We start from the raw sequence: 26,553 nt of genomic DNA, 5'->3' as shown, positions 1-26,553 counted from the left end.
ACATACCCCAAGCGACTTACAGCTGTAATCGCAGCAAAAGGTGGCGCTACAAAGTATTAACTTAAGGGGGCTGAATAATTTTGCACGCCCAATTTTTCAGTTTTTGATTTGTTAAAAAAGTTTGAAATATCCAATAAATGTCGTTCCACTTCATGATTGTGTCCCACTTGTTGTTGATTCTTCACAAAAAAATACAGTTTTATATCTTCATGTTTGAAGCCTGAAATGTGGCAAAAGGTCGCAAAGTTCAAGGGGGCCGAAATACTTTCGAAAGGCACTGTATACACACACAAACAGGCTATGGGTCATACACATACATACATACAAACATACCCCCACCCACAATGTATAGCCAACGTGTACTTTACACATTTCATTACATTTTTTATATTGCGACTAAAATAAAAAAAAATCACAAATAATATTTTATATTATTAATTTCAAACAACGGCATTAGCATGAGAAAAACTTACCAGTCCAAAACGATGTCCTCTCCGTTCAAAAAATATTCCTCCATTTGGGAATCAAAGCTATGCTAGCTAAATTAATCGCCCTCCAACAATCTCTGTCTCACTTTCCCGATCAATTTCTTCTAAAATTGTGTGTACATCTGTATATCTAGACTTAGATTTAGCTTTCCCTGACTTTGTCGCCATACTGATTGATATATAAACAGCTGAAGATGCGCTTTACCAAAATAGTGCTGTGCGTAACATGCGTGGCTTCTTCCAGTATGAATCTTCAATGGCGAATGACCCTCTTTACGCCGGAGTTTACTACATGGGTTGGTCTTCCAACATATAACCATTACATATTGCCGTTTACCTCAGCTTATTGGCTATCTACCCAGCTAGATTTCAAGACGATCAATGGTCATTGGGTTAAAATACAGTCAATCAACGAAACAGTGGTCATATCATTGGTGCACAATGATGGCATTACTTGTTGTCTGCAAATCGGTTTCTTTCAGTCAATACGTCCCGCGAAATGACGCATCATGTTTGGTTGCGTTACAAACATCCAGTTGATTGCAATGAAACCAAACATGACTGGATAAAGTCACGTTTAGTGTGTGTATTTACAGCGACTGTGTCGTCAAATTGAATGAGACGGAATTCACGACACAATCGGTTCACAAAATATTTCGTGTTAGGCTATAAAAATTGAATTTATCAAACAAAAGACATTCATTGTGTAACAATGAGCATTGGGATTGCAAACAGAGGAAGATAGTCAAAGGTAAAAAATTATTTTATTGCAATTTGTGATTTTGTTGCGCCTTGAAATCGTTTTTTTTATGGGGCTCTGTCCTCAGATAATCGCATCGTATTCTTTCGCAGTAAATCATTTTTTAAATCTGACAACGCAGTTGGGTTAGCAAGATTCTAGGCTTTCGAAACATGTGAGACACTTGTATTTTTATGAATGTTTAATATGATTATTTATGTAGCGATCACCGTATGTTGTCGAATTTAATCCCGCTAACGGGTTCAGTGCGCAGAGAGGATATTCCATGGCTAAGGGCTGTGTCCAGGCACTCCGCGTTGCGTCATGCATAAGAACAGCCTTAGCCTTGTTATAGTGGCCATATACCACACCCCCTCGGGCCTTATTGCTTAAATAACCAATACAGCACATTCAGAACTTCTGATTAAACTCTGCCATAGAGAATCATACTCTTCCTTTAGTGAGGGTTCGTGTTACATACAATCCTCAATACTTGATTGTTTTAAACGTTTCTCAAATCCTGCATTACCAAGTTTATAACACCTGAGAGAAAACTATACACACAACAAGATGGGATTTAGAAAACTATTTTGTTAACAAAGGAATCCATTTGGCGCAATCAAAGATTCTCCAAGGAACTAACTGGGCTCTGGAGGGTCCTGAAAGGGAGTCACACACCAGTCAGAGCATTTAAGTCCATTGTTTTCATGCCCCACTCAAAGCCGGACACGTCTTCATTACTGTGAGCTTGTTATCATGTCTGAATCCTCTAGATGGTAAACACACAAGATGACTGTGTTGTCTCTGTCAGAGAGCTATTGCTGCAATCAAAATTGTCTCTCTCAGAAACAATCAAGTGTAATGGTGTAGTGCTCCACAGTGCGATCTATCCATCAGATATAAATGGGCTTTGATGCCATCTGAACAGAGATACTTTAGCTGTGTGGGCAGAGCCTGCTGTTCAGACAGAGAAACAGTCGGGGCGGGAGATAGGGAGCAGTAGGTATCCTTGTTGAGAGGTTTTGTAACTTTACAGAGTATGACCACACTAGAAGGTGATGGAGACGGTCGTCAGCAAGGTTAGGTCAAAGAATGTAATTTGGCTGCATTTCACATTCAGTGGGATGAGCTGTAGCTTATGCACTGTGGACATGCGCACACACACACACACACACACACACACACACACATACATTTGTTTTACTATCCTTGTGGGGACCAAACAATTTATTCCCATTCAAAATCCTACTTTCCCTAAACCCTAACCATAATGGGTTACTTCGGGATTTTGACAATTAAGCCCTTTATCTACTTCCCCATAGTCTGATTAACTATTGGATACCATTTGTAAGTCTCTGCGTTGAGTATGAAGGAAGTTAGAGGTAGTTTTGAGGGCCAAAGCAAACTAGCGTTAGCGCAATGACTGGAAGTTTTTGGTATCTACTAGCATGCTAGCAGTTACCATAGACTTCCAGTCATCGTGCTAATGCTAGTTAGAAACTTCCTTCAAACTGCACGCAGAGACATACAAATGGTATCCACTGGGTAAGTAGACAATGGGCTTAATTGACTAATTATCCCTTTAACCCGAACATTAACCCCTAAACCTAATCATAGTTCTAACCCTAATTATAACCCAAACCCTAAACTCTGAGCCTAAAATAGCCTTTTTCCGTGTGGGGACCAGCAAAATGTCCCCACAAAATGTCCTTGTCACACATAGAGTTCTTAAAGATTCACGGTCATGGAGGAGTGGATGTTTATAGTGTGGTTGTCTGTAAGCCATGTTCATGTCAACGTACCGATACAACACACAGAGACAGAAGTATCTCAGTATTATACAGGATGGTGATGAGGTGTAGTCACTCATGCCTTGCCTTTCACTTGCAAGTGGGACACATACATACATACATACATACAGTGTCTTCGGAAAGTATTGACCCCTCGACTTTTTCCACATTTTGTTACGTTACAGCTTTATTCTAAAATTGATTCAATTGTCCCCCCCCCCCCCCCCCCCCCCGCCCTCAATCTACACACAATACCCCATAACAAACACAGGTTTTTAGAAATGTTTGATTATTTATTAAAATATAAAAACGGAAATATACATTTACATAAGTATTCAGACCCTTTACTCAGCACTTTGGCACCTTTGGTAGCGATTACAGCCATGAGTCTTCTTCAGTATGACGCTACAAGCTTAGCACACCTGTATTTGGGGAGTTTCTCCCATTCTTCTCTGCAGGTCCTCTCAAGCTCTGTTAGGTTGGATGGGGAGTGTTGCTGCACATCTATTTTCAGGTCTCTTCAGAGATGTTCAATCTAGTCCATGTCCAGGCTCTGGCTGGGCCACTCACAGACACTCAGAGACTTGTCCCGAAGCCACCCCTGTGTTGTCTTGGCTGTGTGCTAAGGGTCGTTGTCCTGTTGATAAGTGAACCTTCTCCACAGTCTGAGGTCCTGAGTGCTCTGGAGAAGGTTTTCATCAAGGATCTCTCTGTACTGTGCTCCATTCATCTTTCACCCATCCTGACTAGTCTCCCAGTCCCTGCCGCTGAAAAACACCCTCACAGCATGATGCTGCCACCAACATTCTTCACCGTAGGGATGGTGCCTGGTTTCCTCCAGATCTGGTGCTTGGCTTCAGTCTTTTTTTCATCAGACCAGAGAATCTTGTTTCTAATGGTCTGAGTGTCTTTAGGTGCCTTTTGGCAAATTCCAAGCGGGCTGTCACATGCCTTTTATTGAGGAGTTGCTTCCGTCTGACCACTCTACCACAAAGGCCTGATCGGTGGAGTGCTGCAGAAATGGTTGTCCTTCTGGAAGGTTTTCCCATCTCCACAGAGGAAAATGGAAAACCATCGGGTGACCATCGGGTTCTTGCTCACCTCCCTTACCAAAGCCTTTCACTCCCAACTCCTCAGTTTGGCTGGGCGGCCAGCTCTAGGAAGAGTCTTGGTGGTTCCAAACTTCTTCCATTTAAGAATGATGAGGCCACTGTATTCTTGGGGACCTTCAATGCTGCAGAAATGTTTTGGTACCCTTCCCCAGATCTGTGCCTCGAAACAGTTTTTGCTTTGTCATTATGGGGGGCTATTGTGTGTAAATTGCTGAGGATTATATATATATATATTTGAATCCATTTTAGAAAAAGGCTGTAACATAACATAATGTGGAAAAAGTAAATGGGTCTGAATACTTTCCAAAGGCACTGTAATTAATGTAACATTGTGGCTTTGCTAGGACCCTGTACCCACTCCTTCATGATTAACCCTCTCTATCTCTCTGTGTCAGGCCAGACAGCCTTAGCCACAGCTCTCTGTGTCAGGCCAGACAGCCTTAGCCACAGCTCTCTGTGTCAGGCCAGACAGCCTTAGCCACAGCTCTCTGTGGTGCACTGTGCTGAGTGCTGAGATTACACATGGCTTAATTGTCAGATTGTTACATAGGCTTCCTGGGCCCTGGCAGACAGCCTCTGCTCCGCTGGCCTCAATCACAGATGCCATCCTGTGGCTTTATTTAGGCATGAGGATCAGACCACCTATTTCTCATCCCCCCCAGACTGCGAGAGTATGAAAACAGTCACTCTCTGCGGCTGCCAGAGCTTTGTTTTTTTGTCATATAAATCCTTAGAAACCCGCATAATAGCTGTGCCCTTTGTGATATATGTTAGTAGTGTACCATTAAGCAAGTCTGACACATTTCTAGTGGACTCTGACATATTTCCTATCCCCATTTAGATTCCCCAGGAGTGTCAAATGTCATATTTGTCACACCTGCACACAATGGCTAGTAATGTTTCCTCTTTCCTACCAAGGTTGATTTTGTCCTCTCTCACCTACAGACATACAAACACTTATTAAAACTGTACAGTGTCGTCTGAAAAGATTCCCATGTTATTTACCAAAGGTCATTCCAGTGAATAAGAATAAGGTATGAGGTGGAAACTGTGTGGTCTGAACATAGTAAGCAACTTCTCCTTTTGATGACTGCTTATGTTGCGTCGATATGAGTCAAACTTTTATTCTAGTGTTCAAATTGACTACAAAGTGTACATAAGATAATTTTGGTCATAAATTCAGTATCGTCCAAAACTGAGATTTGCGAGATAATTAGTAATAAAAAAAAATGTATGTCAGAATGAATGGTACTGTAGCAGTTTTCCTTCGGTTGGTTTTTATTTCAATCCTACCCAAATTCCCACAGATTGCAACACCCAACTAATCATCAGTTTGGAGCACAGCTGCACGCCACCCGATCACAATGCCGATATCCCTAAGGGGATAGTTATGGACCATTAGTAAATTACACAATATACATGGGACAACATTTTAAACTATCAATAGCTCCAAATTCCAATGACATAAAAACCACAAACAACTATAAATTGTAGGAATTCATATACAAATAAGACAACAAAAAGGTGTGCAATATGAAATAATTGTCCAATTTATATTGTATAATTTATTGGCATTCTCTAACTGACCCTACAGACAGGCTATCCAAAGTCAAACCAACTTTTGCCACGGTTGCACACTGAACGGCTGAACCTAATTGGCGAAAGAATTTGGCTAGCTTGCTAGCTAGTCTAGGCTACTTCCAGACAAGACCTGGTTAGACTGTTTCAAGTTATCTAGAAGGGTGAGTGACTGTAACTCTGTACGGTTTTGGCGACGTGAAAGTACAAACGCTTCTCACTTTCAAACAAACACACAAGATAACCACATCAAAGCACGCCTCCAAAACCCAAATCTCGTTCTGTCGCATTTCCTAATGAGAAGAATTGAAACCGACGCTAAATCAGGAAGTTCAGCCCCCCTTTAAGCAGCTGTGAAAGTTCCATTTTATACACCAAGAATCATCGGAGGTCATTCTTGGTGTTTAAGAGCTGTCAGTGTTCTCACACCTGGCTGTCAGAAGGCTCACCACGTGGACATGGCTGGTTGTCAGCATATTTGACAAGTTATTATCTATGTATTTGTGAGTCTGCATCTTTCTCACTCATCATTATTCATAGTTCATTCAGGACTTTCCCTAGTCATGGCAGCATCCACATTCATGTAGGAGTGTTTAGAAACATATTCCATTCTTATTTACAATAAAAGAGAATCCAAAATGACACAATACATTATTTACCATTCATATCTATTGGGCACAAAATAGTCTGAAAAACAACCAAACAAACAGCAAATGCATCCAACAAGTTTGTAGAGTCACAAGCTTGATGTTGTCATTGTATGCTAGGAATTTGGGACGAAATACTAAACTTTTGACTACTTCAATAGACATATAAGAGAATTTGTCCCAATACTTTTGGTCCCCTAAAATGGGGGGTCTATGTACCAAAGTGCTGTAATTTCTAAACGGTTCACCCGATATGGATGCAAATACCCTCAAATGAAAGCAGACCATCTGCGTTTTAACTTCATAGTTCCTTTATCATTTCAAATCCAAAGTGCTGGAGTACAGAGCCAAAACAAAAGAAAATGTCACACTGTCTCTACTTTTGGAGCTCACTGTATCACCAGAGAAATCACTCAACCTACGGGTTGTGATGTTTGGTGTCCCTGGGGAAAGTACATTGGTGAAATTAGTTTTCCATTGGCTCCTGGTTTTAATCTATGGTCGAAGTTATGAAGTTAATTTGAAGTTGAGTATGAAGTCTAGCGTCAGCCATTAGTATTTCACGTTTATGGTTGTCCTTTTGTGTTATGTAATTTTGAAACCTTTTCCATCTACCAGTGAGACAGTAGATCCATATGATCCTGTTAAGTAACGAGTCAACGCCCAGTGCAGTGTGTAATGTTCCATGAAGCGAAGACTGGGCCTGTAGATATTGCCTGACTCTGCTTTTGATGAGGTGTCAGTTTCCTGAACCTTGTTAATAAGGCAAGCCAAACCCTGGGAAAGAAAGGTAGAAATGAAAGGATAGACAGAGAAATAAAAATAAAACAAATAAACACATGGCTGGCTGGCTGGCTGGCTGGCTGGCTGGCTGGCTGGCTGTGTTGTGTGCATTAGTTGATAGTGAGGACTGTCTGTGCGTCAGAGGAGAAGGGGCGGATGTTTGTGGAGGTGTAATGAGGGGTTTGTGTATGTGGGTGTGTGTGGCTGCCTGGTAGAGAGATAGAGGGGGGTAGAGTAAAGTTTTTATTTCTCTCTTTTTCCCTCTCGCTGAGCTGTGGGGGAGAATGGCCAACTCAGTGTGCCAAAAGGATACAATAAAAGGACTTGGCTGCTTTGCTTTCATGTGTTTCAGTGGAGGTTGGAGCTATAAAGTCATTCTTCTACTTTAGCAGGATGCTGAAGGATGTAGCCCAGCCTGTTACTGCTCATAGTGTTGTCTTTGGAATTGAATTGTGGTCATGGACTACATGACTGAAACAGCTTGTTTCTAGTATGGTATGCTTTCATTGCAGCAGACCAAACAATGTACTATCTTCTAGTATACACCAGCTGAATATACTGTAAAGCTTACATTCCAACCACTTCTTCCTCTTCTTCCTTTCACTTCCCGAGAAACAAGGTCATGGAGCCTTTTACAGTACATTATGTGAACTTCAGTATGTCAGTACAGTATGCAAACTTCTGTTCCGTGTTACTATGATCAAGGCATCTGTACACACTGTATGCAATATACTGGTAGTGAACTATGATGTGTGTGTGTCTTGCAGGATGGCCTCAGCCCCCTGCTGCTGTCTGCCAGACACGCCCATGCTGATGTTTGTAGCAGCCTCCTGGACTGGGGAGCTGACGTCAACGCGTGTGATAAGAACGGCAGGTAGGGAAGGAGTAATTTGTCAGATCTCACGTGCATTCTACTTCATAACTTAATTGAATCATTACAGGGTCGTCTTCAAGCACATTACATCAAAATACCCTGATGGTGATGTTGTGGTTGATGGTAATGATGGTGATGAGGATGATGATGATGAAGAATATGTTAATGATGAGTATGATGATGATTATACTATTTCTGACTGTTTGATACAGGACAGCAGTGATGCTGGCCAGTGAGAGCAGCAGTATGTCTGTAGTAGAGGTTCTGGTCCAGAGAGGAGCTGTTCTTCAGGCTGTGGACTCTTTGGGTCATGACGTTCTGCACTACGCCAAGCTGTCTGGCAGCAGTGAGATCAGGGCCGTCCTCACTGCCGAGTTGCACAGTGCACATTCAGACAGCGGTGAGATAGGAACTGTCTTTAGTACTGATCGAGCTTACTATGAGGCAATTAACCAGACACTAGCAGGACCTTCAGACTTAATTTCCCTTCAAATCCATTTGAGGTGACTGAAAGTTATGAAATTCAAGCTCTCGGATGCATGTAAATGGTTGTAACATGAAGCATTGTTCTATTGTTCACACTGTAAAGTTATAAAAAGAGAGATGCTTTGACTAGAAGAACTTCAGGCTTTTCTTTCCTTTCCTCCATAATCGACCCAGATACATCATTGACCTCCTTGTGGTCAAACTTTGAAATGCAACTTTTCAGTTGGCCTATCATGCAGAATTTATCCAACACTGCCATCTTCAGGCTGTGTCTTGAATGTTGTTCTTCCCCTCTCTCCTCCCTATACACAGACACCCCAAAGTCCCCCAAATCTCCTCAGGTAAGTTAGGTCAGCTTGTGCAATCTTTCTATCTTCTTCCAAGCTTCACAACTGCATCCAGTTTTTCCTAATCATTGAACCTACACACATTTAACTTGATATCAACGTGATAAATTACACCTATTAGTCTAATCAGAACGAATCGTACACATTACACAGTCAAACCAATCTCTTTCCACTGTAGTGTCATCATTGACAACCTTATCTTGAATGAGAGGATAGCTTTGTTTAAACCTTATGTTTCTTTTACGTAATGACTCCATTTGAAATGCACCTCAAGCAGCGTGTATGAGCACGAATATAACCCCTTAGCTAAACAGATACATCTCCAGGGCCTTGTTACTCCTCGATAAATACCTTCTCTTTGATCACAAATTCTCCAAATGTTTGATGATTCTTCTCTTTCACTAACTAACCTAACTAAAAACTGCTGGATCGTTCTTCTGTTTTTGTTCTTCTCTTTATTCCCACTCCTTTACTCACACCTCAGCATGATCAAGTGGCTAGGTTAGGTGGCGATCGAAGCACAACTCCCAAAAAACGAAAAGCACCTCCACCTCCCATTAGCCCTGTGCAGGTAAAGGCATGTCTCTGTCTGTTTGTCATCATGTTGGTCGGTCAGTCTGTCTGTCTGTCTGTTGGTCTGCCTGTCTGTTTTTGGTCTGTCTGTCTCCCTTCTGTCTGGTGTCTTCCTTTTTGGGTCCCTTTTGAATGGTCCTCAGCCCTGCTTGTGTCAGGTACCATTTTACTCTTAATGAAGTTCTTAAATGTTATAATATGTGTTTACGTTGTTAGGTTCTGTTTGAATTCCCGTGTTTGTTTTTTTCGGAGCCTCACCCTGCTGCTTTTATTCAAGGACTCTTGAATTCAGTGCTGCATTAGTGTTGTTTTTCTGTCTGTGTGTGTATTTGTATGTATAGATAGTAATTACTGTGTCTATGGTGCAGAATGCAGGAGTAAACAATAAGAAATGTAATTCATGTTTCCAAACTTTCTAGATGTCTAGTCCCAACTCTCCCGCGTACATGACCCCAAATGAAACTCCAGTCTCCAGTAAAAGTTGTGGATTTGAAACATTTAATTATAAGGTACATGCACTTACAATCAAGAACATTTCTTATCAGTCATTAGGCCTCTCATTTGGTTGTTTTCCATCATGTTTTATTTTCTGTGTCACCAACTTTTGTTTGTTGGTTTTGCTCTCTCTCTCGCTCGCTCTCTGCATATCTTTCTCGCTCGCTCTCCCTCCCTCCCTGAATATCTTTCTCGCTCGCTCTCCCTCCCTCCCTGAATAACTTTCTCGCTCGCTCTCCCTCCCTCCCTGCATAACTTTCTTTCTCGCTCTCTATCTCCCTCTTCCCCTCTTTCTCTCTCCTATCTCTTTCTGTCAGGAAGGGGAGTTGCATGGCGTGTCTCAGAGGGAGGAGGTGGAGAAGCTACATGAGGAGAAGTGCATGCTGCTGGAGACCATTGAGAATCTGAAGCAGATTGTGGACCAGACTGTGACTATAAGCCAGACGGAGCCGGGGCAGGAGCCCAAGGCGAGTTACATCTACAGCGCAGGCCTTTAATATCACTGGCCTGCGCTGCTTTGATCTCAGTCCACTAGCTTTCTCGGTCCCATTTCTCTCTCTCTGGAATCCATTTACACAGCACAGCAGCTCAAAAACCCACACTGTAATCTAGTCAGTTATAGTACAAGTTAACCACCCGCTGCACTACTTTACTTAACAGAGTCTGAAATGTTGACTAATATTACTACATGTACCTCAGATATTACTAATGGAAGTGTGATGTAAGTTTCATGAGATGTCCCAAACTCCTTACATAATATTCCCTGGTGGTCCAAACCATTGTATGTTAACTGTATAATTTATGTTGATACAGGCAGAGGACTGTGGGAAGGCAGACTCAGCTCTGGTAGTGGCCCTACATGCCAAGATTACAGCTCTGTCTCTGGAGAACCAGCAGTTAGCCCAAATACTCAAGGTAAGCCAGATACTCAATATAACTTGTCATTCCAGGGACGAAGATATCCCAATATGGTGATATCCCTGTGTGGTGTTTACTGTAATTACACCTTCTACCTAAGAAAGATCCACTTAATAAGATCCTAAATAATCAACTAAATCTCGTTTACTTATCTTTCCCCATGTCATATTTCCTTCTATCTACATCTCTCTGTAGAAGCGTCCGTCTCCCCAGGGAGGTGAGGTTAGCCAAGAGGACTCGTCCCGCCCCAACAGTATGAACTCTAATGCCTCCTACCACATCACCCACAAGTCCCCCAGCGAGTCCCTGCTCCAGCCCCAGGGGACGGAGGAGGAGGACATGTCTGAGGGGTCTGCCGTGGAGCTCAGTAGCTCCTCCGTGAGACAAGAGGAGGAAGAGAGTGGGGAGCGAGGGAAGGAGGGAGGCGAGGAGGAGATCCGACTGCTGAGGGAGACCCTAGGGAGAGTCCACTCCAAACTGCAGGAGACGCAGAAGGAGAACTGCACGCTCCATGCCAGGCTCAAACTTGAGCAGGGGGAGGTGATGGGGAGGGAGGGGGAGGTGCTGCTGGAGAGTCTAGCAGAGCTCCAGGCCAAGCTGACAGAGACACAGGAGAAACACCAGCAGGCCAGAGAGGAGGTGCTGGCCCTCATGGCACATATTGAAAGAGGAGATGGTGGAGGAAGTGAAACGACAGAGCAAGCGCTCCAGAGACTGAGAAGCTCTCTGGAGCAGGAAGTGAAAGAGCTGAGGTCCCAGCTGGCCCAGTCAGAGCAGCAGAGGGAGAGTGATGTAGGCCGGATCAGAGAGCAGGAGGCCAGGCTGAAGGCAGCAGACGACAGCGGTGATCGGGAGAAGAGCCTGCTGGTGGACCGGTACCAGGAGGCGCAGGAGGAGATCAGGATGCTGCAGGAGGCTCTGAGGGGGACGGTCCCCGTGGAGGCTGCAGCTAAAGACTTTGAGGAGATGAAAGGCGAGCTGGGGAGCGTGATCGATGGGCTGCAGCGCCGCCTGCTGGAACTATCCAAGTCCTACAGTGAGGCCAAGAGTGAACTGAGCTCCACCAGGAACCATCTAGAGGAGATCCGGGCTGTCAAGTCTAAGCCTGGCAGCCCTGTAGCCTCCCCAGACAAGGAGCAGGCCATGCTGAGAAGCAGAGTAGAGGAGCTGCAGGCATCGCTAGCCGACACACAGAGCAAGTACTCAGCCTCTCTGGAGGAGATTGCCCTCCTGAAGCAGGAGGCTGAGGCTCAGGAGTCAGTGGCGTTATCTGACCACACCCAGATGGTGTCCTCTCTAGGCAGCGCCATCAAGGACTTGGAGGCCCAGGCAGATGCTCTAAGACAACAGCTGTCCCAGAGGACCTTGCAGGTGGACACCCTACAGAACAGACTGACCATGGAGAAGGACCACACACCGGAGGACTCTATATCACGGCTGGAGCACGAGCAGATGAGAGAGGGCCTGGAGAAGGAGGAGGGCAACCTGACGCAGCTCCTCCAGGGGGCCCTGAGGAAGCAGGATGAGATGGCTCTGGAGGCGGCTGCAGCGTGGCAAGAACTGAGGGAGGGGAGGAGTGAGAGGGAGGCCCTGCAGGAGCTGGCCATCAGCAGGGAGAAGGAGAACCACACTCTGAGCACCAAGCTCAGAGAAGCCCAGGATGCAATTGTTCAGCTGAAGAAACTGGTGGAGGAACATGTCAGCTCAGAGAGAGACAAGAATAAGAAGGTTTGTTATTTACTGCTTTCTGTTGGTAGAGTGCTTTATACAATGTTCAATGGTAATGAATAGCTAGCAAATTCCCTGGTTTGGCAAAGGAAACACTTAAAGGCCCAGTGCAGTCAAACACGTGAATTTCCTGTGTTGTGTGTGTATATATATTTCCACACTATGATTGGAATGATACTTTGAAATTCTTAAAATGATGATTATGCCCTTTTAGTGCAAGAGCTGTTTGAAAAGACCACCTGAAATTTCAGTCTATGTTTGTGGGATGGAGTTTTGGCCTGCCTGGTGACATCACCAGGTGTTAAATTAGTTAATAGACCAATAATAGACCGTTTTCAATTTTCCCGTCCCCACTCAGACAATTCTTGCTTGAGAAATTGCTCTTTGCTAATAAATTAATTTTAATTGAGAGCAATCAGGTACTTTAACAGTAAGGTACTTAATTGCTACTCAGAAATGATTTCATATTGAGATAGAGAACCTCTGCATTGGACCTTTAAAGAGTTTAGAGGTATCCCTCTATTTTGCTTTCTTATGACATTTTGTTTCGTCTTTGGTTATGATAGAAAAGCACTTTTGTCAAAGCACTTTTATTGATCCCCATGTTTGTGTCTCAGATTGATGACCTGTCGAGAGAGGTGGGGAAGTTAAAGGATGCCTTAAACAGCCTATCCCAGCTGTCTTACAGTGCAGGCTCAGCCAAGAGACAGCAGACCCTGCAGCAGCAGCAGCTGGACAACCTACAGCAGCAAGTCAAGCAGCTGCAGTACCAGCTAGGGGTAAGTCATACTCATTCAAACTATATATAATATGGCTTATTCAACCAACAATCAGTGTACTGCATTCAACCTCACTCAGATAGCATCAGAGACAGAAGACAGGATATACCATTTCACACAAATTCCTAAGACTAAATACTTTCCTGGAACATCTGTCAGACAGTTGGAAGCTAACAGTTGGGTGAGTTACTGTGAATCTCTGTACTGTCATGATTAGCCAATACCTTTAGTTTTTTAGAGCCAAGACATCTAATGGCCGGATACAGGGCAGCCTCCTCTGGTCCAAGACATAATGAGTCACAGGCATGTGTGGACTGGGCGACCAAACTCCCACTGGCAAAAAACTGGTTGAATCAACGTTGTTTCCACGTCATTTCAACAAAAACATATGTGATGACATTGAATCAACGGGGAAAACTGATTGGATTTCCAAAAAGTCATCAACATAAGGGAATTTCATCTTTTAACCTAAATCCAATTACATGGTGACATGTTATGTTGATTTCACATTGAATTTACATTAGTTGACAACTCAACTAAATGTACATTTAAAATAGATGTTGAACTGATGTCTGTGCCCAGCGGGCTGTATCTCCCCATCTGTGGCTGCTTCTCACAGGCTGCAGTACACACGGCTTCTTAGTTATTGACCACCCTGTTTCTTTGGAAGTACTTAGATAGCTATGACTAAAGACAATGTAGATGCTGATCTAGAAAGTCTACTGAAGATTATGCGTTTTTTTTATGTCACTGCTGGGGGTTTGCCTGAATATGCAGTCTTCATTTTTGATGGTTATCTTTCATAATTCTGAGCAATTTCAGCATGGTTTTATAGCTGATGGATATTTCACTAGCTAATTGGGTGGCAGGTAGCCTAGTGGTTAGGAGAGTTGGGCTAGTAATCTAAAGGTCGCTCGTTCGAGTCGGCTAGGCGATAAATCTGCCAATGTGCCCTTGAGCAAGGCACCTAACCCTAATCGCTCCTGTAAGGCACTCTGGATAAGAGCGTCTGCTATGTGTAAAAATAACACACTAACCTGTTTCTGCATCTCTTTACTATAGGAGTCAAAGAGGCAGCACCATGAGATAGTGTCCGTCTACAGGATGCATCTCCTATACGCCGTCCAGGTATGTTCTTATGCATACTGTGTACTCTGTATATGATCTCATATTAAACGTTGCAGGTGTGGTTTTAATGTTATGTCACCATTACTTTATTCCTTACAGGGTCAGATGGATGAGGATGTTCAGAAAGCCTTGAAGCAGATTCTGATGATGTGCAAGATGCCAACAGAAGCCAAATTAAGTGTCTGAAATGGAACAGCCTATCTGTTTACTGACCATGCTGGAGAGGAGACGCATGGAAACTAGATCCTTGGTCTCCTAACCTATCTGCTCTATCACACTACAGTGCACGTGTGCCCATCAAAAGCAAAGATAATGATACAAATAAAATACATTCTTCATCTGTCTACAAATGTTGTCAGCAGGGAGCTATGAAGACAAAGGTAGGATGGCAGTCAATAGATTCGACTGCCATCCTACCTTTGAACTAGCAGTGTTTGTTTTGTAATGTTTTTTAGTTTTCTAGTCTGGCTAACACCTAACTCGAAGTCCTCCTGACTTCACAGTGTGAAAAGGCTATTTTGATGTTGTCGGCACGACCACTCACAGCCCCTGAGCGCCGTCCCTTCCAATACAACTGTTGTATTTTCAAATCCAAACAACGTGAGGTCTCAAACCCCCCAGGAAAGAAGCCATTTTTGAGGGAACCAATCAAACAAAGCTCAACCTATTTCAGCGCAAATACTGCATTTACGAACAGACTCCTCTCCAGACCATTGTGTCACAGCTCTCTTTCGGCTGTGTACCATGTGAGTCGCGTCAGCCAGGCTAATGGTGTTCATGATATAATCAAAATAATTTTTTGGATCTCTGCATGCAACTTCCAAAATCAACCAAAGAAGAACACTGCTAAACGCTTTAGTGACACTTCAAATTATAAAAGTAATATTTTCAAATATATGCAAGATTTTTCAAGATACATTTATAAATTAAAACAAAGTTTGGCGGTTGTATTTTTTAACAACCCTATTTGGTGGTTTTTGTATGAATTCAATATTGTGTGTGATAACCTAGGCACTTTTTAGTGTCTGCTATCTGTGAATGCCAATTTTACCCAATTGTGGGTTTTTGTCCTCATTTACACCATATTCCCTTGGGAGTCTTTTTAACTCAATGACTTTATGAACCAAATTGACTTTTAAAATAATGAAAGCCACCTTTCGTTGCTTCAACAATTATACTCATTGAGCAATAATCCAGTACTTGAAGGGTGATGTGGTATCAGAGCTCTGGGTAGTCTCTCTGATGACAGAACATACCCATGTGACTAATGCACTTTCCTCATGCTGTCCTCCTGTTCAAACTCTATAGTCTGCAAGAATATATGGTCTCTGCAGATTACCTGTTACACCTTTGTTTTGTGCCAGCTCTTTTTGTGTTGAAGCCTGACAGATTTGTCTTGATTCTTGAAGGGTTTAAAAGTTATATTGCAGTGTTCTTCTTCCGTGCTTTTGTAATATCATTATAGTGTAAGCTGTATAAGGTATTGTTTCTTGATTTTTGGGGGGATGAAACATCCAACCATTTCAGTGTTGGTATGGCAGCATGTGAGGCTCTTGGGATGTTGAGCAAGTTGCTCAGCCTCATTCAATCCACTTCATCCACCTACTTACTATACCTGAGCAGTACAGTATGTATTGTATTGCGTTGTGGAAATTCATTACGCATAAGTAAGAACTCTAATCTCTCGATGACAGATGCTCGTAACATACAGTAAATGGTAGTAGCATCTGTCCACAGACTGTGGGATCTGACGACTAACGAGAAACTTTGTACCGGTATGCAGATTTTATGTCACTGATCATTTGGACAAATCACGATTTCGCAGGTGCCCACATCTTTAAAATTTCAGAAGGGGAGGGGATATTTGGCCCCTAGACTTGCCCGAAACTGGCTGAGTTTATGTATAGAGGGGCAAAGACTTCGCTAGCCCCGTTAGTACCTTTTCTAACACATCTCCCCAAAAAATTTAAACAAGCATCTGATACAATCACTCAAGATTTTAGTACAGTGTGTCCTAGATAAGTATGGCTCCAATGTGTCTGTGGTGCTGTTTGTTGTACTGTATTACGTTTAAATCAAGTGCTGTATGATCTCATTGTAGCCTGAGTGTAACAACTGCACTATTTCAGCCCTTCACTTCCACTGTTGTCCTCTACAAATCATGTCTTTTCAACAGCCTAGGAAATCTGAACTCTTTTCAGTACAAGCAACTTTACGGTTGTACAACTGCAATGTTACAAGGAATAATGCAGCAGATGCATCCAATGATAAATAACTGGGTATGTTAGTGGGTTGAACACACAGGATTGTCACAATTACATGGAATGTGACATATCTTACACATCGTGTACTCCCATAGAATGATTACTGTGGTTGATGTACAATTACATCAGAGCTGTGATATGCAGGATAGCTCCAGATATGGATGACATACTGTACATAACCCAAACCCACCAAAGTGCTGTACTTGATGTTCTTATCATACATTTCTGCACTTAAGGCTCCTCTGATGCTGCACTGTAAACATGTTTTTTTTTTTTTTTTACCTGGCAGTAAGTTACTGTAAAAATAAAAGTACAATATGTTACCATAAATTCCAAATAAACTTTGGTTTAACAGTACATACTGTACTTTTTTAGGTTTACAGTAACATACAGGTGTCAGTAAACTGTCAGTAAGTTACTGTAAAAACAACAGGATTTTTTTTATTTATTTTTTTTACAGCTTTTGTTTACTCATGCATCCCAATTCTGTTATTTTCTCCAATGGAGAAAAAAAGAAAGACCAATTAGTGGCAAAATATCAGTATTGAGATGCCTGTGTAAACGCAGCCTAAATGATTTAGGATTATGCACTACATCTTCATACTACTCATTGGAATACATTTCGAAATGATTACCTTTACAATATCTATGAGTACTTGATCTTTCAGACTAAGTACACGGTACAGACAGGAGTGAAGTTTCCCTTTTATCGCAGGTCACTAAAGGCTGTGTTTAGACAGGCAGCCCAATTCTGATATTTTTTCCACTAATTGGTCTTTGGACCAATGACATCAGATCTTTTCACGTCAAACTATTTTCAGAGCTGATCTGATTGGTCCTTAGACCAATTAGTGAAAACAATATCAGAATTGGGATGCCTATGTAAACGCAGCCTAAGAGTTTCTCAAATAACTCTTGTTAATAAGGTAAAAAGAAGTCTCCTCCCTCAATGACAGAGAAGTTAATAAGCGTTGCCTGAATGTTTTACATTTAGAAAGGGATAAGGAATGATACATGTCCTTTGTGCTTCCTGTTTTCCAACTTGTTTTTCTAATTCAAACAGATTTTTGTGTTTGTTTGCCAATTGCTTTTCACCCACTTCAATAAATTGTGAATGCCTCGCCTGTTCCCTTATCCATAAATATGGCATTGAATGGCTGTGGTGATTACTTTTCATTTCAACCCACCAGAGAGCACAAGGGCCCTTGATCAATTGATCAATAATCAATTATGATGACAGAGGGGCTTCTGCCAAACAATAAAGAATGTCTAGGCTCTGATTTCAACACACGCACACACACACACCACTTTTGGTGATGTAAAGCAGGTGGAAATAATTTGTTCTCTGCAAAACTAGCTTGTTATTTATAGAAGTTGTAGAGCATTAGATGGATGTTGATATGGGTAGCTGCTTAGGTTACCCCAGGCATGGATAGTTGTGTTAGATAATGGCTACTAGATAAGAATTTATCTCTACTAGCCTGACAGTAGACTACATTTACAGCCCTGATGCCATCCTCCTTTTGTATAAAAGTCTGGACTGTCACAATGCTCCATCTCAGGTATTATTAACGTCTGTTCCTCTCAGGCCTAGATTCAATCAGTACTGTGGAAGATCTGCGCTATAGCGCAATTTTAATTTATAGGCATTGTTCCCGTATTCGCTGAGACCGCATTCACGGTAAACTCTGCATATGTCCACTCAATCAGAAATGACCTTACAATTGCGGTATAACACAGATCTTTCGTACAACGGGTTGATTATAGCTCTGTGTCCAACACTCTTATTAGTATGTAAACCCACCCTGGAGGTTCCGATCAAACCCTTCTGACAGTGGGAAAAGCTCAAAGTATTCTATCTAGTTAATACTTTTCTCCATATTGTGTTGCTTTAGCTATTTCTTTATTATAATTCAAAATCAAGCTTTATTTATACAGCACATTTCAGACATGGAATGCAAAAAACTCTGAAATATTTACTACACAACAAACAGAAGATAAAAAACTAAAGAATAACAATAAAAACTGCACGACTATAAAGCACTGCTGCTGTAGCCTCACTGACTGCTGCTGTACTCTAAATGACTGCTGCTGTAGCCTCACTGACTGTTGCTGTACTCTAAATGACTGCTGCTGTAGCCTCACTGACTGCTGCTGTACTCTAAATGACTGCTGCTGTAGCCTCACTTACTGCTGCTGTACTCTAAATGACTGCTGCTGTAGGCTCACTGACTGCTGCTGTAGCCTCACTTACTGCTGCTGTACTCTAAATGACTGCTGCTGTAGGCTCACTGACTGCTGCTGTAGCCTCACTGACTGCTGCTGTAGCCTCACTGACTGCTGCTGTACTCTAAATGACTGCTGCTGTAGCCTCACTGACTGCTGCTGTACTCTAAATGACTGCTGCTGTAGCCTCACTGACTGCTGCTGTAGGCTCACTGACTGCTGCTGTAGCCTCACTGACTGCTGCTGTAGCCTCACTGACTGCTGCTGTACTCTAAATGACTGCTGCTGTAGCCTCACTTACTGCTGCTGTACTCTAAATGACTGCTGCTGTAGCCTCACTGACTGCTGCTGTACTCTAAATGACTGCTGCTGTAGCCTCACTGACTGCTGCTGTACTCTAAATGACTGCTGCTGTAGCCTCACTGACTGCTGCTGTACTCTAAATGACTGCTGCTGTAGCCTCACTGACTGCTGCTGTAGGCTCACTGACTGCTGCTGTAGCCTCACTGACTGCTGCTGTAGCCTCACTGACTGCTGCTGTACTCTAAATGACTGCTGCTGTAGCCTCACTGACTGCTGCTGTAGCCTCACTGACTGCTGCTGTAGCCTCACTGACTGCTGCTGTAGCCTCACTTACTGCTGCTGTAGCCTCACTTACTGCTGCTGTACTCTAAATGACTGCTGCTGTAGCCTCACTGACTGCTGCTGTACTCTAAATGACTGCTGCTGTAGCCTCACTGACTGCTGCTGTACTCTAAATGACTGCTGCTGTAGCCTCACTGACTGCTGCTGTACTCTAAATGACTGCTGCTGTAGCCTCACTGACTGCTGCTGTAGGCTCACTGACTGCTGCTGTAGCCTCACTGACTGCTGCTGTAGCCTCACTGACTGCTGCTGTAGCCTCACTGACTGCTGCTGTACTCTAAATGACTGCTGCTGTAGCCTCACTGACTGCTGCTGTAGCCTCACTGACTGCTGCTGTACTCTAAATGACTGCTGCTGTAGCCTCACTGACTGCTGCTGTAGGCTCACTGACTGCTGCTGTACTCTAAATGACTGCTGCTGTAGCCTCACTGACTGCTGCTGTAGCCTCACTGACTGCTGCTGTAGCCTCACTGACTGCTGCTGTAGCCTCACTGACTGCTGCTGTAGCCTCACTGACTGCTGCTGTAGCCTCACTGACGACTGCTGTAGCCTCACTGACTGCTGCTGTAGCCTCACTTACTGCTGCTGTACTCTAAATGACTGCTGCTGTAGCCTCACTGACTGCTGCTGTAGCCTCACTGACTGCTGCTGTAGCCTCATTTACTGCTGCTGTACTCTAAATGACTGCTGCTGTAGCCTCACTGACTGCTGCTGTACTCTAAATGACTGCTGCTGTAGCCTCACTTACTGCTGCTGCAGCATCACTTACTGCTGCTGCAGCATCACTTACTGCTGCTGCAGCATCACTTACTGCTGCTGCAGCATCACTTACTGCTGCTGTAGCCTCACTGACTGCTGCTGTACTCTAAATGACTGCTGCTGTAGCCTCACTTACTGCTGCTGCAGCATCACTTACTGCTGCTGCAGCATCACTGACTGCTGCTGTAGCCTCACTTACTGCTGCTGTACTCTAAATGACTGCTGCTGTAGCCTCACTGACTGCTGCTGTAGCCTCACTGACTGCTGCTGTAGCCTCATTTACTGCTGCTGTACTCTAAATGACTGCTGCTGTAGCCTCACTGACTGCTGCTGTACTCTAAATGACTGCTGCTGTAGCCTCACTGACTGCTGCTGTAGCCTCACTTACTGCTGCTGCAGCATCACTTACTGCTGCTGTAGCCTCACTTACTGCTGCTGTAGCCTCACTTACTGCTGCTGTAGCCTCACTTACTGCTGCTGCAGCATCACTTACTGCTGCTGTACTCTAAATGACTGCTGCTGTAGCCTCACTGACTGCTGCTGTAGCCTCACACTGCTGCTGTACTCTAAATGACTGCTGCTGTAGGCTCACTGACTGCTGCTGTAGGCTCACTGACTGCTGCTGTACTCTAAATGACTGCTGCTGTAGGCTCACTGACTGCTGCTGTAGGCTCACTGACTGCTGCTGTAGCCTCACTGACTGCTGCTGTAGCCTCACTGACTGCTGCTGTAGCCTCACTGACTGCTGCTGTACTCTAAATGACTGCTGCTGTAGCCTCACACTGCTGCTGTACTCTAAATGACTGCTGCTGTAGGCTCACTGACTGCTGCTGTAGGCTCAGACTGCTGCTGTACTCTAAATGACTGCTGCTGTAGGCTCACTGACTGCTGCTGTAGGCTCACTGACTGCTGCTGTAGCCTCACTGACTGCTGCTGTAGCCTCACTGACTGCTGCTGTAGGCTCACCGACTGCTGCTGTAGGCTCACTGACTGCTGCTGTAGCCTCACTGACTGCTGCTGTAGCCTCACTGACTGCTGCTGTACTCTAAATGACTGCTGCTGTAGGCCCACTGACTGCTGCTGTAGGCCCACTGACTGCTGCTGTAGGCTCACTGACTGCTGCTGTACTCTAAATGACTGCTGCTGTAGCCTCACTGACTGCTGCTGTAGCCTCACTGACTGCTGCTGTAGCCTCACTGACTGCTATTGTAGCCTCACTGACTGCTGCTGTACTCTAAATAACTGCTGCTGTAGCCTCACTGACTGCTGCTGTAGGCTCACTTACTGCTGCTGTAGCCTCACTGACTGCTGCTGTGGCTCACTGACTGCTGCTGTAGCCTCTGACTGCTATTGTAGCCTCACCTCCTGCTGCTGTTGCCTCTCTGACGGAAGTCCTTTAGTCTGTGGTACAGACAGGAAGCACAAATAAGATGTTTTTTTGTCTTTGCTTTGACTTCTTGGAAGTCATTCTCAATTGTTTCCTGTTATCAATCACCCTCCAGCTAGCTGCTAGCGAGTCATCATGTGGCATAGGAAGATATTGAGGCTGTGATGAGAATCTGATTTATCCTGAAGACATTCTATTGATAATTGAAATTGATAATGTGCTTCAGAGAAGTGGAAATAAGGATATTGTACCCTGCGGACATCTACTGTAACTTATGCACAGTCATGCTCCTGCTGACACACACTCATTTTATGTCCATATTATTGTGCCTTCAGACGAGCATGACTGGTACCTGCGGTTCTTTATGATTGTAATCTACCCTGAAAGTGGTTTTCTAATAGCATTCTAATTTCTCCTGAAACTCATATTAACATCACTGCTATACCTTGGTACAGGAAAGCTGTTCTTTTAAAAGATTCAGGGAAGTTAGGAGATGGGCTGACAAGGGTGGAGGGCACTCTACTTCCCCACAGGCCTGTGCTGACCTTAGGACATTGACAGCTCCTTTTGGTATGCACCCGACACACTCACGTCAACCGATTTTCCTTGCTGTGCAGTGGTCTCAGATGTGCTGCCAGCTGAATTTCGGGTAATTTATCCGCTCCATTTTCCTCTTCCCAGTGGCACGACCCTTTAGAGTTTCCTCCCCTGGCTCACTATCATCCCCCTAGGGCTAGAACAGAGAGCCACCACTATAAACCTCTGCCATATACTGACTGAATTATCCTAGCTCCTAGTACAAATCTCATGACTCATAACAATAGATCTTTATAACCTCTCAATAAAAGTTTTTTTCTGGTGGGCTAATGGCTGAATTGTTGCTACGAGAGGCAATGATAAAACCTGTAGAACTTCAAGGATTTAAGTCAACCACACTCCCATGTAGGGTTGCAAAACTCTGGTAACTTTTCCAGAATTCCCAGCTTCCAAAACAGGTTTTCTGGAAAACCTTGGAAATGTGGGAAAGTGATTTTGCAATCCTACTGCCATATTTCCTCAAATCAGGCAGTTTCGTGCAGGCACTAGGCCAGGGATCATCAGCTAGACTCAGCTGCGGGCCATTTTTTCTCTTGAGTGGATGGTCGGGGAGCCGGAACATATTTACAAATCATTTGTAGACCTCAAATTGACCGCAAGAAGCCCAAAGAGATATGTTTGACTAAAACATAATAATTTCAAACCTTGCTTACATTTGTATATGATCACGTGTCTCTCTATTTTGCATGGGAATACTTTGGAACAGATTTCTTCAATGAAAATTACTTGGTTGATTTCCTGTGTTTTTACAGTCTTTTATGTCCAACAATTAAAAAATTATAATAATTCAAAAGAATTGTGCTCAGAAAACTTGGGGAGACAAATAAAACCACCTGCGGGCCATATTCCCCACCAGTTGGGGAACCCTGCACTAGGCCTTCCAGTGCATTGAAGCCAGTGCAAGATTGTGAGGTCCAACTCAAATCATTCAAATTAGTTTGACGAAGTTCAGGAAAATGGTTTTAGAATTATGGTTCGCATGCACTATGTTAATGGTGTCATTGACCATATATCTTTACTTCACCAGTGAAGAAGTCTACTATTTACCATATACTGTATTAAACATCTCTTATGGAAATGTGGAAACATCTTCATAGCAATTCTCTCAGCCCCTGGTAGGTGGCAGTATGGACTTACCAACATTATGGTCACACACAATATTGGCTAAATTATAGACAGAAGTTCAACTTTGTGTGAGTTATTGCTTTGTGAAGTCATCAAACTCAACTGCAGTAAAAGTAAGTCATACTAATCAATACCCTGTCTCTACTCTTTGCATCTGGACTTTATAGGGACATAGAGGAAGTTTGGGGCAAATACAAATTATGAAAGATGTGTAGATGAAGTTGGCAATAAAGTCAGGTAGTCTAGTGGTTAGAGCATTGGACTAGTAACCGAAAGGTTGCAAGATTGAATCCCGAGCTGTACAAGGTAAACATCTGTTGTTCTGCCCCTGAACAAGGCAGTTAATCCACTGTTCCTAGGCCGTCATTGAAAATAAGAATTTGTTCTTAACTGACTTGCCTAGTTAAATAAAAATTATAGGTACAAATAAAAACTATGCTTGTAGAAAGATGATTGCTTGTCTCTGAAAAAGTTAAAGTTGTGCCTAATAGACTGGCCCAGAATCAGAACTGATTAATGTATTCACTGTACAAGACGCATGCTGCTAAATTGCTGCAAGATGGATGGCCAACTTCTTACCCATAGATCACACATAGTGTGGTGGTGCTCGCTCATGAACCCAGGTCAGGGAGGTTGAGTTCCACTGCCAATTTGCAATCAGAATTTGTGGAATCCTAGAGCCTGCTCTGGTACATTTACACACAGGTAGGTATGTGAGTTATAATGTGGGTTTGAAATGATCTATCCCACAGCGAATGGCAAATCTAATCATATACGGGCAAATAGCTTTCTCTCTTTATCTCTTATTTCTGTGTGTAACGACTGTATTCATGTGTGAGTATTCACTCATATAGCCTAACTTTATGTATTATTTAGGATATCCACAATGGTCTGCAGACATGCCTTTTCCCTGGGACGCAGGCTTTGAGAGTACACAGGGCAGAGACTCACTCATCACAGGTAGTGTCAGCACGCTGTGCTGCTAAACCAGGAAACCTACCATTGCCCTCTGGATCCTTAAATCTGCACACAGCATCCACATCAAGTTCTCATGCGCCTAAATCTAAACGTGCCACAACTGGTTTTCAAAACAAGTTAAATTTTATTATTAATGACAAAGAGAGCTTCAACCTGGGGGGGGGGGGGACTTCTCAAAGGCTGGGCTTAAATAGCTCAACACGGTTTCTACTAAGGAAGTTTCTCTGAGCAGGGAGAACCAGAGAATGCCTCTGATTGTCTCAGCAGTAACTGCTCAACATACAGAGTTTACCCCAATCCTAAGCCGACCCCACACACACTCTGTTAGACACATGCTGTTAACAGAGGTGCTACCGCCTTGAACTAAAACCCTGGTCCACCTTTGACCTTAACCACCCGCCGAGGTGCCACTCTAACCCTAACCACACCAGCCCAATGTGCTTTGTTTGAACCCAGGGTGGCACATATAAAGCAATTAGCGCACCCAACTCCCTAAGAAATGGCTTCTTTAACATCCAGTCACACCTGATTCACCAAAAAGGTGTGGAAGCTGCAGTTGCACCGAGTCAAAAAACAAGCAAACAGACACCTTGGGGGAAGAGGTTAAAATGTTTGCAACCAAGTGACAGAATTTATGGGCACACTAAAGGTCTAAGAGTCTGACAACTTTGCCAAATTGTCTATGAGTGGCTTACTAAAAAGGTGAGAAGTGAGTGTCTGGAGAGGGGAATAATTGTGCTTTTAAAAAGGCCAGCGGTGTCGGTGCAGTGTTAGCAAACGTGTGAAGGGAACCCAGGGAGCAAGGGTTTGCTTCTTTAGCGTGGAGGGAGAAACTGCCTGGTTGGACAGGGGAAGGTGGAGGGAGACATACCGCCTGGTTGGGGAGGTGGAGGGAGACACAACGCCTGATTGGAGAGGGGAGGTGGAGGGAGACACACCGCCTGGTTGGAGGGGGATGGTGGAGGGAGCCACTCCGCCTGGTTGGAGAGGGGAGGTGGAGGGAGATGCACCACTTGGTTGGAGGGGAGGTGGAGGGAGACACACTGCCTGGTTGGAGGTGGAGGGAGATACTCCGCCTGGTTGGAGAGGGGAGGTGGAGGGAGACACACTGCCTGGTTGGAGAGGGGAGGTGGAGGGAGACACTGCCTGGTTGGAGAGGGAAGGTGGAAAGAGGCACAGACATCTGTCCAGGTAGCCATGGCCGTAACTACATATGAGGAAAACGAGGTTCGGACCTCTGTAATTGTTTCTATTTAAAAATATATATATACAGTGGGGCAAAAAAGTATTTAGTCAGCCACCAATTGTGCAAGTTCTCCCACTTAAAAAGATGAGAGAGGCCTGTAATTTTCATCATAGGTACACTTCAACTATGATATATATATACACTGAGTGTACAAAGCATTAAGGACACCTGCTCTTTCCATGACATAGACTAACCAGGTGTTCTTAATGTTTTGTGGACTCTGTGTATATTTTATACACAATAAAGAAAATAAATTATGCGTCAACATTTCCCAGCATCTCCCAGCATTGATTAACCCCCTAGAGTCAATGGCCCCGCCCAAGCAGAAATTAATTAGCATAATAGCAACATCCCCATCAAAATCCAGCTATTTAAGCTGGAGATATGTTTTTTTTTGCAATCCACTGCATCCACTGATTTCGCCCCTCTGCATCTGCAGTGAAAGGTGGCAGAGCTAGAGCGATGTTTGTCAGACCATGATACATTACGAAAATCAGTCTGTAGCGTCTGAACGGTTAGGCCTAGAAACTATGGAAAGATGGAAAGATGGGACTCTCATGAAAACTATGGTGTTCTCCGTTTTGCTCTACGGCCCCCACAAGCATCATGGGACTTGTCTGAAGTCGATACAGCCGATCTTCCAACTTCTGTCTGTAGCACAATAATATGACCCATATATGGAAAGGTGAGATTCTCACAAAAACGAACGTCAATTGTTTTGCTCTAGGACGCACACAAGCCTCACAACACTAGTCTGAAGGTAGCTGGACACCAGTTAAAAAATGTATGGAAGTACAGTATATATAGAGATAGGAGATAGTTCAGTGCCTAAAATAAGTGGTTAAATACATGTAAAATATA

At 43.6% G+C, this 26,553-nt stretch overlaps 1 protein-coding gene across 1 annotated transcript in view; it reads left to right on the top strand.

Moving 5' to 3' along the window:
• LOC110537130 (ankycorbin) overlaps positions 1 to 17,849 on the top strand; it is a 74,259-nt gene extending 56,410 nt beyond the window's left edge. Inside the window, exons 8-18 of the mRNA XM_036939132.1 lie at positions 7,905 to 8,011; positions 8,224 to 8,411; positions 8,810 to 8,838; positions 9,329 to 9,415; positions 9,837 to 9,926; positions 10,230 to 10,379; positions 10,726 to 10,827; positions 11,026 to 12,558; positions 13,176 to 13,337; positions 14,400 to 14,465; positions 14,565 to 17,849. Of these exons, the coding sequence (XP_036795027.1) occupies positions 7,905 to 8,011; positions 8,224 to 8,411; positions 8,810 to 8,838; positions 9,329 to 9,415; positions 9,837 to 9,926; positions 10,230 to 10,379; positions 10,726 to 10,827; positions 11,026 to 12,558; positions 13,176 to 13,337; positions 14,400 to 14,465; positions 14,565 to 14,651 (2,601 nt within the window). The 3' untranslated portion in view covers positions 14,652 to 17,849. The remainder of the gene's footprint in view (positions 1 to 7,904; positions 8,012 to 8,223; positions 8,412 to 8,809; positions 8,839 to 9,328; positions 9,416 to 9,836; positions 9,927 to 10,229; positions 10,380 to 10,725; positions 10,828 to 11,025; positions 12,559 to 13,175; positions 13,338 to 14,399; positions 14,466 to 14,564) is intronic.
• The last annotated feature ends 8,704 nt before the right edge of the window (positions 17,850 to 26,553 follow it).

Source organism: Oncorhynchus mykiss, chromosome 12, assembly GCF_013265735.2.
Source record: "Oncorhynchus mykiss isolate Arlee chromosome 12, USDA_OmykA_1.1, whole genome shotgun sequence".
Taxonomy (NCBI): domain Eukaryota; kingdom Metazoa; phylum Chordata; class Actinopteri; order Salmoniformes; family Salmonidae; genus Oncorhynchus; species Oncorhynchus mykiss.
Note: the sequence above shows the minus strand (reverse complement) of the source record. Positions and strands in the feature narration are given on the sequence as shown.